We start from the raw sequence: 15,295 nt of genomic DNA, 5'->3' as shown, positions 1-15,295 counted from the left end.
CCTTTGATGGCCCGCTGCGAGAACATTGCACCTCACCATGTGAGGTGCCAGTTCCAGCCTGCAGCCTCCCGCCTCCAGCCTCCCGCCTCCAACCTCCAACTTCCCGCCTCCAGCCTCCTGTCTACAGCCTCCCGCCTCCAGCCTCCCGCCTCCAACCTCCAACTTCCAACCTCCAGTCTACAGCCTCCCGCCTCCAGCCTCCCGCCTCCAACCTCCAGCCTCCAGATTCCCGCCTCCAGCATCCAGCCTCCAGCTTCCCGCCTGCAGCCTCCAGCCTCCAACCTCCAGTCTACAGCCTCCCGCCTCCAGCCTCCCGCCTCCAACCTCCAGCCTCCAGCTTCCCGCCTCCAGCCTCCCGCCTCCAACCTCCAACCTCCAACTTCCCGCATCCAGCCTCCAGTCTACAGCCTCCCGCCTCCAGCCTCCCGCCTCCAGCCTCCCGCCTCCAGCCTCCAGCCTCCAGATTCCCGCCTCCAGCATCCAGCCTCCAGCCTCCCGCCTGCAGCCTCCAGTCTCCTGCATCCAGCCTCCAGCCTCCCGCCTGCAGCCTCCAGCCTCCAGCCTCCAGCCTCCAGTCTACAGCCTCCCGCGTCCAGCCTCCCGCCTCCAACCTCGAGCCTCCCGCCTCCAACCTCCCGCCTCCCGCCTCCCGCCACCCGCCTGCAGCCTCCCGCTTCCAGCCTCCAACCTACCGCCTCCAGCCTCTAGCCTATGCGCGACAACGCGTGCCACTGCGTCGCCGACAAGCTGTGCTCGTGGAGTGTTAGAGTCTGTTTCTGCGTCGCATACTGTCGCTGGTACATGAATCAAAGTTTGCAACAGCAAAGTGTCTGTGTTTCAATTCAGCCTTAGACCGTAGAAAGCCTGATGTGGTGATATGTCGATAACGCTGTGCACACGTTTTTTTTCTAGGTGGTGTTGGGGACTTGTGTTTCAATGCACAACAAAACATTCAGGCCTGAAAATGTTCCTAAAATTTGTTGTGGCAAAGAAACTAGTTATGTTTTTTTCTAGGTAAAAAACAGTTTTTTAAAAAATACATATACTTTTATAAATATTTATTGTTTTCATATTCATGAAATGGGAATATAATTAATAACTTTTAAATAAGTGAATTTATTCTTACGCTAGTATTATATTGATTTCACACATCCTAATAATGTATCCATAAAAAAAGGATATAACCCCTTAAAAATATTTAAACAAATAAATAGTAAACGTTTGAATCTCGCGTGTTAATTACGAACCAGTACTCAGCTTATGAACACGAAGCTTTGCTGGCCCAGAGACAGTTGCAATCCGCCCCCCCCCCCCCCCCCCTCTTCATCGACCAAGAGATTTTGTGAGTGGTTTTTGTGTTAAGTAGCAATGCCTGCGGCCTTCTTCCTTCAGTTGGCGCGAAGCGAGTAGCGTGTTTTCAGATTAAATGGTTTCCTGCTATGCCAGCCCCTTGGAGTTCCACGTAGGCCAAACACACTAGACACACTAATACCGGACATCTCCAAGATTTTTGTGTGAAAAGCTGGCGTTGCTCTCAAGTCAGTCCGATAGATGGCGAACGATATGCCTAGTATGAACAATGTATCTGTTTAATACATGTGGTAACGACACTGACAACGTAAATAACATTATTTTGTGGTAAAAAAATATTGTATAGTCATTATAAAAATTTATGGAGAAAATAAACCATCAGGGTTACAAATTTATTGATAATAAGTTAGTCATGTTGGTACCAGACAAAAAAAATATCCTTTATTCTTTAAAATAAATTTTTAGTCAGGCCTTTTCCCTCTAGGTTATTTTCCACACTATCACCTGTAATGTTTGTTAGTATAGAGCTGTCCAGTATTAGTCTCTAATGTATCTTGTCACGCTGTGTCTCAAGGACGGCAGGCAATAAGAGTCTCGTACTTCGTACCTTCGAGTAGTTAGTATCATCTCATTTTTTAAGTCTGTTTTCGAGACCATCCATCCGAATCCTTGCTTGGTTTAACGCCTGTGATTTCTGATTATCTTGTTTTTTTTATGTGTAACATTGGTACCTGTGTCCCCTGACAAAATAACGTATTCTTATTATGACTCTATACATTCAAACTAAGCGTGCATCTTCTTTTACTGGTAATTACTGAAAGAAAATAAAAAGTTTACTTATTGTTCCGTTTAACAGTTAATTCATCATGCTCTCGGTGTTTATTATCAATAATATTGGAACCCACTTTTTGAGCGAACCACATCATTTAATAGTATCGGGCTATTAGGAGCAGAGGAGGTATTCACTGATTATGCGCCACAATGCAACCACAATCTCCTAATATCAAATTAAAATAAAATATCAGTGGTTATGGAACAATAATTTCAATGTAAATAATAAAAAAATATATATTTACGATGAAGCACTGAGCGTCTAGATGGTCTACAACCACCACGAATTTTTTTTGTAGTAGGCAAATAATTTCATTGAAATAGTTGGGGGATCATATTTATTTTCCATAAATTTATGTGGTGCATTAATACGCCCTACCCCCTAACCCGTTATTTCTATGTAATTACTATGATACAGTGACAAAATTCAGTGATTGTGTATATTCGTTCAATTAAAAATCATGCAAACTCTAAGTGTTATATTTAAAATACTTTCTCTATTATATATCTATACTAATAATAAGACTGTTCGACGCAAAATGTCTGTACATTTCTTGAAACTATAGAGGAAAAAAACTGTTGTAAATGGGTATTTACATTATTGAGAACTCAAAAATGCAGATTTTTAAATTTTTTGTCTTTTGCCTGTATTGTAGTTTGTCTGTTAGAGCATCAATCGAAAACTACTTCTCGGATTTTGATGAACTTTATTTTATTAAAAATGTCTTTGCCTAACTTAAAAGCTAAGACATATAATTACAGAATTCAACAGAAAAGGTGGTGGAAAAGGGTAAATATTGTTTAGTATAATTAACTATATCTCTGAAACTAATTAAACTAAAGAAAAGATTTTTGGTACAATATTTAACATTCAAAAAATCAACCTACAAATTTTATATATTGCGCAAATCCACCCCTGAGGGGTGAAAAAGGGTTAAGCAGCAGCATATATGTGCAATAGATTAAGAAGCAGACTGGGTAACCAAATATTGGACAGCTTGTTATTTCTTCGATCGTATTTTTACAATTCCCAAAAATACTAGATTTAAAATATTGAGTTTTTGACCATACTAAATGTTAGTTTGACTGATTCTTATTTTGATATATGAAATGTTTTATGTTGCTGTTATGTGGTATAGAGTTGTTGATTTTTGTTCGTATTTAATTTGTTTAATTTATTAATTATATATAATATTGTTAGTTTCTTTAATTTTAAGAGGATCTCGTTGATTTTTGTGGAAAGCTATTGTGATTGTGTGAATTCAAGTTTGATTACTCATAAATGGATATTGTGTAAGGACAAATAATTATTTTGTTAGTACGATGAAAAAACAGATTTTTACATACTTTTTGAGTGTTTTTATTTGCCATCCCAAATCCCGGAATGGAATTCTCTAGCCATGAGTGATCAAATTTTTCATGTATTTTAAGGACTAGTATCACCAATAATTTAGTTTTTTTTTTTTTTTTTTTTTTTTTGCAGGGCATCATACTATGTTTTTTTTTACAAAGACCGACAACCACATGATGCTGATTACAAATGCTGTTGACAGAACCACTAATGCAGTATTATAAGTAGTCCACTTTTCAGAACTGTCATTTTTGAGAAAAGTTACGTGACACAGACTATATTTTCTGAATAATTTGTTTTCCGATAACCACTCATGGAACTTGAATGAGGGTCATGAAAAATTAGCGTTATTCCGTAAATAGAGTAGAACTTCGCTTTTTTTTTGTCCTCTGCTTCCTGGCGAAGTGACACGAGAGCTGTAGAGAATTTCTCTCTGGTGATCTACATTTCAGATCATAGATCCGTTACGCATCTACTACATCCTTCGACGTTCTTATCAGCGCTGCATGGCTGTCATCACGAATTGCAGCTACCCAAGCTGAGCTGATTGGACTATGTGCACAGCAAGGAGGCGACGAGAAGCATCGCGCCAGGTTGTAAATGAGTGCGCCTGTGCTCCTGGAGTTGCGGAGTTGGCTCGCGCTGGAACTCCGGCGGGTGCGCTGCCGCGAGGCAGCACTCGCGATGAAATTAACTTTGTTAGACTCGAGTCGCCGCCGCCTTCATTACGTTGGCGAACAACGATCCTCTTGTCGCCATCACGCTGCCTCCGGGAGTCGCCGACTCCGAGGAGTTTGCTCCTATTTTGGCGTGGAAAAGTCGCAAACCCATTGTGGCAAGCACGTTCCAGTCACTCTATATTCACTTAGATCGTAGAGTATTCGGAATGATCTTGCAAGAACATATGCTTCATTGAAACACGCGAACTTAGAAGAAACCCATATTAAATAATTGAAGCGAAATTTATTTGTTGTTAGGGCTAAAATTTTTGAGCGTTACGGAAATTCCGATCGCACGAAGGGAATAGTACTTGGTAGGGAATTCGGGAGAGGAGTGTAATAGCATTGAATATATATAATAATGTACATTATATATATATATATATATATATATATATATATATATATTCAATGGTAATAGTTAGGTGCGTGGTGGGGGAACAGGTAGAGGAGAAGACGGCAGGGGAGAGGTAGAAATGACACAGCATAATTGCATACCTGAATGCTTGCACACTTGCATATTTGCATGCATGCACACCTGCATACTTGACACTTAAATACTTCCATACTTGCACAATTGCATAATTGCACTATTACATACTTGCATACTTGTACACTTGCATACTTGCACAATTACATACTTGAATACTTGTACACTTGCATACTTGCACAATTACATACTTGAATACTTGCATAATTGCACAATTACATACTTACTTGCATACTTGTACACTTCCATACTTGCACAATTTACATACTTGCATACTTGCACTCATTAATACTTGCGCTATAGCAAAATTAGCGCACGCATACTTGCATATAAATTTTTTTCATCTGCGACTTCAGCCAAAGAGAATTATGTTTCCTATTGTTAAATATTTTAACAGTTGTATTTCCAAGACAATTGTACTCGTAATAATTACTATATATTCATGTGTTCTCTATGATGTATGAAAAATTGTGTTAAAAGTTTGTTTACTTTCAAGCTGTAAGTTTTGTTTTTGGATAGTTAAATATATATGTTTTACTAAATCTATGATTGAATAGGAAGTGGTGCAAAAAAATATTTATCTTTTAATGTTAAGAAACAGTTTGTGCAAGGAACTAATTTTTTGGTAGCTGTTTAATGTTAAATAAACGTGAAAGGTTTCAGAACTAAATCAGTATATAAGAACCAATCCTGTAGTTCAGAAGTATATTTCGACGATTGTAGTATACGAATGTTCCCGCTGGGACTGGCTTCTGGCTGTGATGCCTGTGGTGCCGACCACCATCGTTGATTGTGAAGTCACGTCAGCCATCTTGGACTCAAAATTTGCCAAAATTTCTAAAAAAAAAAATCCCTATTTCGAGTGAAAAATTGTCATTTTGAGGAAACATTTCCCGTTTTATTCTTCAAAAATTCGAACATTCGGAATTCAAAAAACCTCAAAAGACTTAAGACTCCTAAAAGCAAGCCGCCATAAGCCGCTGATATCAGAAACAGAACCTTGACCTAAAATTCAAATTCTTTAAATTTGAAACAAAAAAATTCCGAAAATTAAAAAAAAAAAAAAAACCCTTACTTCAATTGTATAATTATAAAATCGATTTCGGTCCTGAGTTCGATTCCCGGTGAGAAAACTAGAAAATTTCTTGATAAAAATGTTTTACGTCACACCCGCCATCTTCAATTTTGACCTAACCGCTGCAATTATCGTTACGACTGCCATCTAGAATATTCGTAATTATCATAAGAAAAATTCGGAAAAAATCTAAAAGTCATAAAAATAATAAATATTTATATCAAAACACTCCGCCATCTTGGATTATGATGTCACTACTGCCAGATTGAATATCTGTAATTATTATTTAACTAGAAAATCGGGAAAACTTTGAAAATTTATAAAAAAAATTTAATTAATCCAATTTTAATAAATTATTATTTAAAAAACGAACTGATGTCCTCGTTTAGAACCTGGTGAGGGCAAATAAAAAAACGACGACGGATCCTTCCTTCACTGAAGCCGCTGACACTGACCTCTGCCATCTGGTTTCGTCTGCTGGAATACACTATCTTGTTTTCGTCTGCTAGAGTGCGCTACCGCCAAATTAGTTCAATTTTGACCCACTAGAGTGCAGTAATCATTTATTATTATTGTGGTGCTCGCCATTTTGACATTTGGACGCCATCTTATAAATCTGTAATTATTTAGCTAAAAATTCAGGAAAAATTTCATAATTCATCAAAAAATCTACGATTAATATAAGTACTGATTGCTTCGATCGATATCTGTCCTTTGTTCAATGCTTGATCGATGCAAAAAATTAATTGGTAAATTGTTAAATGGTACAATTTATTACATAAATCCTACACTTCTGCAGAAACACTTTTTAAAGTTAAAGTTAAACATTTATTTCTGCATTGGCTCTAACTGATTAATTCTTATCTCCAATCGGTTTACTGAAGACAAAGACAAGCCAGATCCTTTGCCTACATAGTCTTTTTCTTCTCGACAGAGTTTCCTGATACTGTGTTTAATGATCTATATGCGATTGTATTTTTGGTACTGACATAATCGTGCAACGCTTGGGATAATTAGTATTTCTGACATAAGCTGTAACTAATTTACAAATTAAAACGTTGTATTTTCTGTTGGAAATCCCTTTTGAACCTTTGAATGGAAAATACTTGATTCACGAAATATTACCTACTAATAATACGTAATTATTAATTTCGCATCTGAATTATTTGAGGAAAATTTTCATATTACTTTAAAATAAGGATCCTATTCCGAGTGCATTGAAACTTAGTGTGACAGTCCTCATAGATAATTGTGAAAATACATTTTATAATTTTCTTAGGAACACATGGCTTAGGTACATTATTATGATTTGAATAAACATGTCAAACATCATAAATAATAACAAAATAGATTTATCGAACAACGTGTAGGCATATAGAGTTGTATCTTTACATTTTACCTAATAATATAATAAGCAAGAAGTTTAACTTCTGTCGCGCGTGGACTCCACTCGTATATCACCGAAGAACAATATGACTTCGGCTTAATCCTATAGAGGACGATGTTTCTCCTAGAGCTCATTAAAACTGCAACACGTTTGCATTGTAACATACCGCAGTGTGCATTGGCGACATTGATTTTGGTTTGTCCATCGTTGATTGAAGAGATCGCAAAACTTCACTCGTTCGATAATTGTAGTCTGTGTGAGCTTGGCTGGTGGCAACAGTGCGTTGGTTGCTGAGGGTGTGAGTGTTATTGAGTGAATCACACTTCTTCCGTGGCCACGAGTCCGTCTCCCCCCCCCCCCCCCCTTCCCAGGTTTCTCCAGCTGAAGTCACGCGACGTGTGGTCTAAATGGAGGTACAGCTCGGCGCCGGGTCAACCCGTGGGTCTGTAGTGTATGCTTCCTACCATCGCGTCCTCCAACTAACTTAGGACCGAAACACTGTCATCCAGTCGCAGAAGCATTCGAGTGGGGTTGTTCGTACTTGAAGTCACAATCTTGCATGCCCCCTTTCGGAAAAGAAACGGCACACAGAAAAAAAATTCTGGACTTTTACAAAGAGTTCCTTTAAAAATCAGTTGCCAAGAAAGATATTGTACATTTTCATATATACAATACGTTTTTCAAGATAATTCTAAGTATTTTTGTAGAAAAATTGGCGCTTAATTTTATACTTTAATTGATGTTTCATTCGGGCATCATTTTTTAAACCATGGAAAAGATAACCGAATATACAACATTTTAACTTTATTTTTTGTGTCATGCTTATTAAGTGCAGAGTTAATACTGGAAAGCTATTCAGGGGACGTTTTAAGCATATCTTTAACTATTGGACTTACTGGGACAACATAAAGCATAAATGCCCGGGTAAGAATCCAAACCCAGTATAACTGCGAACGCTATTTTGTAGTGATACAGTTGTTTTCAAGTAAATGTAAATAATTTACAAATATCTGTAACTTTACGTGATAATTTATGTTACATTTACAAAAATTAACATTACAGTGTTATCTTGCACTTGTAACCTGAGGGCCCCTTTTCAATTTGTAATATTTTTATAGTTAAATTTCTGTCTATAATTTTGCACAATAATTTAAATGTCTATTAACATTACATTTTGTGAATTGCTATTTGTCTATTCTACTCTTAGCCACGAAAGGAACAGTAATCTCAATTTGCAGTTGCGAAATTGTAATTATTTAATTGGCAATACAACGGAGTGTAAGCGGCGGAGTGAGAGATCTGTGGGCCGAGCTTGTTGCGAGCTGATAGCCGCCATGTCTGATGTGAGACGCCCTACGAGCAGCGGCTTGCCACCGGAGACCTGGTCTCCCTCCGCGCTCTCCTCGTGTTGTTTATTCATGTGCAACATCTTAGCTCTCCGTGTACGGCAATTGTTGGGGAGTAACTTCGTGAATGCGACGGAAGTCAAGGAACGGATATGTGTAACAACCACCGTGCTGCCATCTGTGGCGGATGACGCGAACCAAAGTTCACAACACCCAACGGCAACTTTATAGTATTAACTGTTTACTGAATTTTAACAAGATTTGTAGTATTTTAATAAAATTCATTTTTGAAATTCAGGTACAAAGTCGGGGTTTTGTGTTTTTTTCATGTCTTTTTCCCTTTTAATCATTATAATGTTTGAACGTCACAACTTTTTAATTATTTAATATTTTTTTCCTTATCACTTTAAAAACTTACGTGCTATTTTTTGCCTCAACAACGGCAATTAAATTTAAGTTTCACACATCTAAATTAACTCTGCAAAGATTGTCACCCTAGATGTAAAACAGTTATTTCCAAGGAAAAAAGTTTTATTTATTGCATCAGTGTGAAAATAATCTCTACTAGACTACTAATAGGAATGCAGTATTTTTACTTACACACGTTGTAAGCGAAAAAATTCTAACCATGTCAGGTACGAACATCTTACGTCTTTGACTTCACGGCCATCGAGATACATACCAGGTACTTTTCACTTTTGCTTAACTGCCTTATTGCAAATATCTACCACTACTAGACTAAAGGCATGACGGTATTTTTTCTTGCACTGAATAATTGTAGTTTTTTAATTAACGCTACTAGACTAAAGGGCTGCAGGTGTTATCGCTTGCGCGGACTAATTATAGAAGTTTATCTCAACTAGGCTAAAGGTATACAGGTAATTTTGCTTACACTGACTAATTCTAGAAGTCTACTATACTAGACTAAATGGATGGGGGTATTTAGGTATTTTTATTTGCACTGAATAATTGTAGACGTCTACTTCTACTTGACAAAATGTATGCAAGTATTTAGCTTGCATTGACTAATTGTAGACGTCTACCTCTACAAGACTAATGAATGCTGCTCTACCTCTACTGCTCTACGAGGTGCGGGAATGTCGTGGTCACACCAGCACGGCCTCGTTGTGGCTGCCCTCTACACTTAGCAAGTGGAGCTGGTGGGTAGGAGGGGGGGCCGCTGGCGTGGAAGGGCTGCTCGACCCTCGTACACTCAGCGATCAGATAATTAAGTTACAGGATTGGAGGGTGGAAGTTCGAGCACTGGGGGTGGGGAGGGATGGGGTATTTAAAAGCGCGCACCCGAGCCTCGTTACCAAACAACACCTGTGTTATCTTGCCTCTCCGCTCCCCCAACCCCTCTCCCCGAACAAACCTCGGGCGGTTAAGCTGATAACAAGTTTGTCCAAGCTGGCGGGCTGTTAGGTCCACCTGACCCTTGTCTTACCTGTAGGAACAGAGGGAATAACTGCACCCTTCTCTGGACTGATGTGTGTTGTCTCTACTCATTAAATGTGTATGCGCTACTGTACAGTCGTCACTGCATGCGACATTATAGAGCTATTGTCGCTGTATGCGAAATCGCTCCGTCCTTGTCACTAAATGTGATATTATACAGTCCTTGCCGCTGCATGCTATATTTATTTATTTATTTATTTATATTATATTTGCCACTCGTTGCTATATTATAAATTCCTCGTCACTGCATGCGATATCCTTATCACTGCATACGATATTTTACATTCCTTTGCACTCCGTGCGATATTATGCAGCCGTCAATGCAAACACTGTAGAAAAATATGTGCTTTTTATATTAGTGATGTATTCGAGTATGTCTTTATTGCTCATAGTAGAACATCAATATACCTATCAGAATTAGAGCACGATGAAACTGACTTAATGATCTTGTTACTATTATTAAGTGTTCGAGGTAAGTAGTAATATTACTCACAATCAATTTTTTAAGCAGTAATAATATTTCACATTTCAGCCGTACAGATAATGGTAAAATTCTTTAGAAACCTTGTGAAAGGCAATTGTAATTTTAATGTGTAAACATCTTAGCTCTCGGTATAAGGTATTTGGTGAGAGTAATTTCGTGAAAATGGAAAGAAAGTCCATCGACTTGACACTAAGACACAATTATATGATACAAAGATAGCAAACCCACGTCTAGCAACATAAACCCGTACATTAGGAGACATACCAAAAATATTGGTGTGCCAAATAAAACTACCTTGGAATACATTTGGTGAACTAAAATAGTCATAGAAAAAGTAATCAATTTTTTTAAAATAACATTTTAAAAGTAGCATTACAAATATTATAATACATATTCTCCTTCTAAACTCCCAATAGGCTCAGTAGCACAGCTATAGAGCACGTGCTTGGTGGAAGTGGTTCTAATCTCGTCACTGGAAATTTTTTTCAACATCATAATAATGTTGAATCAGCTCCGTAAGTTTAAGGTTTGTTTGTAGGAAGTATTTACAGACTGATTTCAGACGATTAAGCATAATAAATATACAAACATATACTTATTGTTATTATATGTGTTTTAAAAAGGTTGTAGGTTAATATTTTAGTAGTATAACTTCTAACGTGTGCGTAATTTTTTTATTAACTGTTTATTGAATTTTAGAAAGATGGGCAATATTTTAACAAAATTCTTGGTCGAAAATCAGGTCCAAAGGCGGGGTTTCATCGGAGCCGTTTCTTATAGTTTTAAATTTCCAGTTGTTTCGTGCTGCTATTTGTTATCTACATTTGATGGTGGCAAGCAACGTTTAAGTTTCAGGCAGCGAATTCTAGTCACGGGCTCAGATAGCTAGTATGTGTGTGGTTCGCATACAGAAATGTTAGTATTTGAAAGCGACTATTTTATTTACCAGTTTATTTATCACTCTCAGCATTATTTTAAATAATTCTACGTTACTATTTCGTGTCCGATTTTCGTATTATTGCTAACATGAACGTCATGAAAACAGATGAGTATACTTGTTACCTAGGTCAGATGTTTACACATCACTGGCGAGTAGTAAAAGACTGGCTCACATTTTTTTGTTAGCTTCTTAATTGGTTTTGGAATGCCAAATCGTTTATTTTCATCTGAGGCCTAACTATGTATGTCAGGTTTTGTTTAAAAAAATTATCGGTGGTAATTAAGAGCAGGGTTGTCTAATACCCTTGGGCAGACTGAATTTGGGGCCCTTTTAGAATGTTAAAAAATATGAACGAAAACATCAATATGCACTTTTACTATATTAGTTTTATTGGTTATTTTGGTTAACTTTATACAAATCAAATATAAGTTAATTGATTACTGTTTAGAGAATTGGACTTACATTGTTTATAAAGGTTTCTTCCAGTATTTTTGTTGTGCAAAACCTTCTGCTATGTCCTTACAGTATAATTTAAGAAGGATATTGCTTTTATGCACGTATTTGACTAATTAGTAATTGTTCTTGTAGTTCTTGTAACGTAGTCGGTTGTAACTCAGTGCTGATAGGCTGGAGACAGGCCGAGGTGTTGGGATCGAGTCACGACGTGCCACCTGCACACTAACATAATGTGAACATAACTTCATATTGTAATATAATACCTAATTCAATGTGATGCATTACAAATTAAAATATGTTTAAATGTAGATTTTTTTGCAAACATAAGTTAAAGATTTTTGACAGGTTTTCAAACATATCAGAGGCTATCTGAAAAACATTTATTCAATGAAAAAATTTGAAAGCCATATTTCGTAAACCGTATCCAACTGCTTGTTCTGCAGTGAGCAGCGAAATTACTATAATCTCTCTCTCTCTCTCTCTCTCTCTCTCTCTCTCTCTCTCTCTCTCTCTCTCTCTCTGTCTAGGCAACAAGCAAGTCGAAATAAAATGTGTAAAGAATGCATTTATACGGCAAGGAGAACAGTATTTCATGATTAAAATTTCCTTGCTCTTTAGTACACACGAAAGTAGGTGAGACGGTTCTGATATACAGAAACTATATAGCCGGTAAAGTAAGTGTAGGCAATGACGCATCATAGGAATGGGTAATTCGATGGTGGAGAAGGAAAGAGGGATTGATATTGGGTCACTCGATAAGGGTGAGATGGAGGGGTAATATTGAGCGCCCCACTCCTCACTCTCGGGCAAGCGTTGATGAAGCGACGCTGCAGGGCTGCTTTTTTCTTTACACTGGAAACGAAAAACACCTTTTTAAAATTAATTTTAATTGAATTAGAATTGTGGAAAATTGTATAAACATATCCAGTAGGCTATATAGGCCTATAACATATTATAACTATTATATAGACTTTAATTCATTATTGGAAAATGCAATGGCATAGTAAGGAAAGGGGCTCAATTATGATTGACTTTACAAAATCCCTGTTTTAAGAGGAATAAAATAACTCACTATATTAAAATTTGAAAGCCGTCTTTCATGGCCGAGGCAGTTTGGGCAATATAATTTTCTTATCACTATTTATAGGTTTGAAGACCTGGTAATCAATGATTGTTTGGGTCTGAAAAAGATTCAAACAAATTACTTTAAAGAAAACTAAGATTTATCTAAATTAAGTAGGCTACAGTTATTATTGCTTGAGAAATTAAAATTACAGATAATAAAAATAGTCTGTTTTCTGATCTTCTCGTATGTGGCGGCTTTATAACTACACAACACACTTAAACTCGCGTAATATTTTATGGATTAAGTATTTTATTTTTAAAAATTGTTTCAGAATTCAAGTCATTCGGGAGCTTCCAATTAATCAAGTTCTTCCTTTTCCAAAATTTTTACGGGTTGATCAGATATTTGAAAAATATATTCACACAATGGTGAGAAAAGCTATATTAAATTGGGAAATTATTTATTTGTGAGTCACCCTAGCAGGGTTCTTTTCACGAACTGTCTTAAATGAAAACATTCTGATTTGAGCTCATTAGCGTTAATGTCTTCGTGATAGAACCCTGCAAATTATTTGCATTTATTTGTCACATGGCCAGAATCGATTGTTTTTAACTGAGAAAGAAAACTAAAACGTTTGTGAACATCCTTGTATGATTCAGATGAGCATCCAATGTGTCGATTATAGGAATAAAGGTTTCTATGGTAAATTTTCTTTGCATTTCAACGGCACTGTCTCTGATGGTCTTTCCAAAAATGCGATGCGTGTGCTGTGAGTTCTTTTCTTTGAGAATAATTTTTATAGTCTGCATTTGGTTTTTTTTTCTTTCGCAGCCGATTCGAACGAAATTACTGCATGTGTAACTGATGTAATTGGCAAGAGATGCAAAACTTGTTTTTTAAACGTCCCTTATATTGGTATTATTCTGTAAAATTATGCTTGTTTTATTGTTGATTCCCAAAAGGTCCATCCATATCTCCGTTAGGAGAATGGTCTCCAAATTTTCCACATTTTTGGCAAGGCTTTGATTCTCATTTCTTGTTTCTCCTGGTTGATCGGTTTTTCTGGCAATAAATGTCAAAGCTTCAGAAATATTACTATAAACATTTAGTAAACCATTAAGAGCATCAGCGCGTGCAGACGATTGATTTCAGAGAGACACTTCAAAACTTAATTTTCACCTGAACATTCTGTCAAGATTTTCCATCGATTTTACGAACCATAAAAAAAAGTTAACAAAATGTAGATGAATTTTAAGTGCCTGTAATTATTTTTGTTTATTTTCCATTTGCAATGGCTCATCAAGTAGAGGACAGGCAAATTCAAGACGATATTGAAGTCTTGATAAAGTTAACAAGTTGTACCTACCCATTTGTAGCACTAATGGGTATATTGTAGTATTTATTTCTGTCAGAAAATTCCCTGTTACATTCCATATTCGGGTAAAATGCATGTGTTTGTTGACTGCTTATCTTCGGTAGTGTTTGTGACACTTTAATACATGAGAGTTACATATTGTCCCAAGACCCTCCAGTTAGAAAATGTTAGACTTTTGACAGGAGATAAAGGATCTCGCATTCTAGCCTGTCAAAACATCAACTCGCAAGCTTTAAATCTTCCACGCAGTGTATACAGCTTGAGTCAGAATCCGACCGACCAGCTTCCGTTGCAAGTTTATTACGACAAAATAAGTTGAAAACCTCGGTACGACATATGGTCTAAGTGGTTCCCAAGGCTCCAACGTAAGACTTGGGAAGCACTCTTAAGGCGTAAGGATGTTTTCAGTTTATTTTGTCGTGATGAACCTGCGGCCAAGGTTAACAAGTCGAAATCAGACTCACTCTGTGTATATGGTTGGTGGTCGCGAGCGCAGAACCAATCAGAGGGCCCGCCCACTCGGCCGATCAGACCTCGTCTGGAGCACGGCGCGCCGAGATGACCTCGTCGGGGATTAAGGGACGCCTCGCGGCGGACAAGGGCTGGGGGATTGCCCGCAGGACGAGGCCGCATGCTCAGCCTCCTCGGGCAATCACTTCACGGTTAGCGCCGAGCTCCGAGGGGGGTGAGGAGGGTTGTAGGGGCCACGCGCTGGTTTAACTGTCCGCTCTAAACCTCGGCGCGCGTCACTCCCCATCCAATCAGGCGCGGCGCCGAGCGCCCGACACCCTCCCGGGGCTCCGCCCCAGTGCCCCACATAGCGGCTCTTCCCTTCCCTCGAGTGCACAACTCACTTCCTTACAGCAAGTCAAGGCAATGACGTCATCAGAGCGCACTGGAAAAGCGTAATAAATTTGAACTGGAAAAATTCGCGGTTTCAATGAGCTCTAGGATGGACTCCATGAACCTCTATGGATTCGGGAAAATCACACCTGCTCAATGGCTA

General features: G+C 37.9%; 1 protein-coding gene across 1 annotated transcript; it reads right to left on the bottom strand.

Moving 5' to 3' along the window:
• Positions 1–289: 289 nt before the first annotated feature.
• Positions 290–8,593, bottom strand: LOC134531797 (eukaryotic translation initiation factor 3 subunit A-like). Its single transcript, XM_063367777.1, has 2 exons — positions 8,522–8,593; positions 290–688 (listed from the first exon to the last, which is right to left on the bottom strand). The coding sequence occupies exons 1-2, from the start codon at positions 8,591–8,593 to the stop codon at positions 290–292; spliced, it is 471 nt and encodes a 156-aa protein (XP_063223847.1).
• Positions 8,594–15,295: the final 6,702 nt, after the last annotated feature.

The sequence above is a fragment of the Bacillus rossius genome, chromosome 1 (assembly GCF_032445375.1).
Source record: "Bacillus rossius redtenbacheri isolate Brsri chromosome 1, Brsri_v3, whole genome shotgun sequence".
NCBI classification, from domain to species: Eukaryota; Metazoa; Arthropoda; class Insecta; order Phasmatodea; family Bacillidae; genus Bacillus; species Bacillus rossius.
The sequence above is the reverse complement of the archived record's forward strand: the minus strand, read 5'-3'. Positions and strand labels throughout refer to the sequence as shown.

What these genes read in the sequence shown, in the direction of transcription:
- LOC134531797 (XM_063367777.1), bottom strand. Translation starts at nt 8,593, where the DNA reads ATGTTGCACATGAATAAACAACACGAGGAGAGCGCGGAGGGAGACCAG. An exon ending in CCGGTGGCAAGCCGCTGCTC is followed by an intron (nt 689 to 8,521) that starts GTAGGGCGTCTC and finishes TGGAGGCGGTAG; the next exon opens with GTTGGAGGCTGGAAGCGGGA.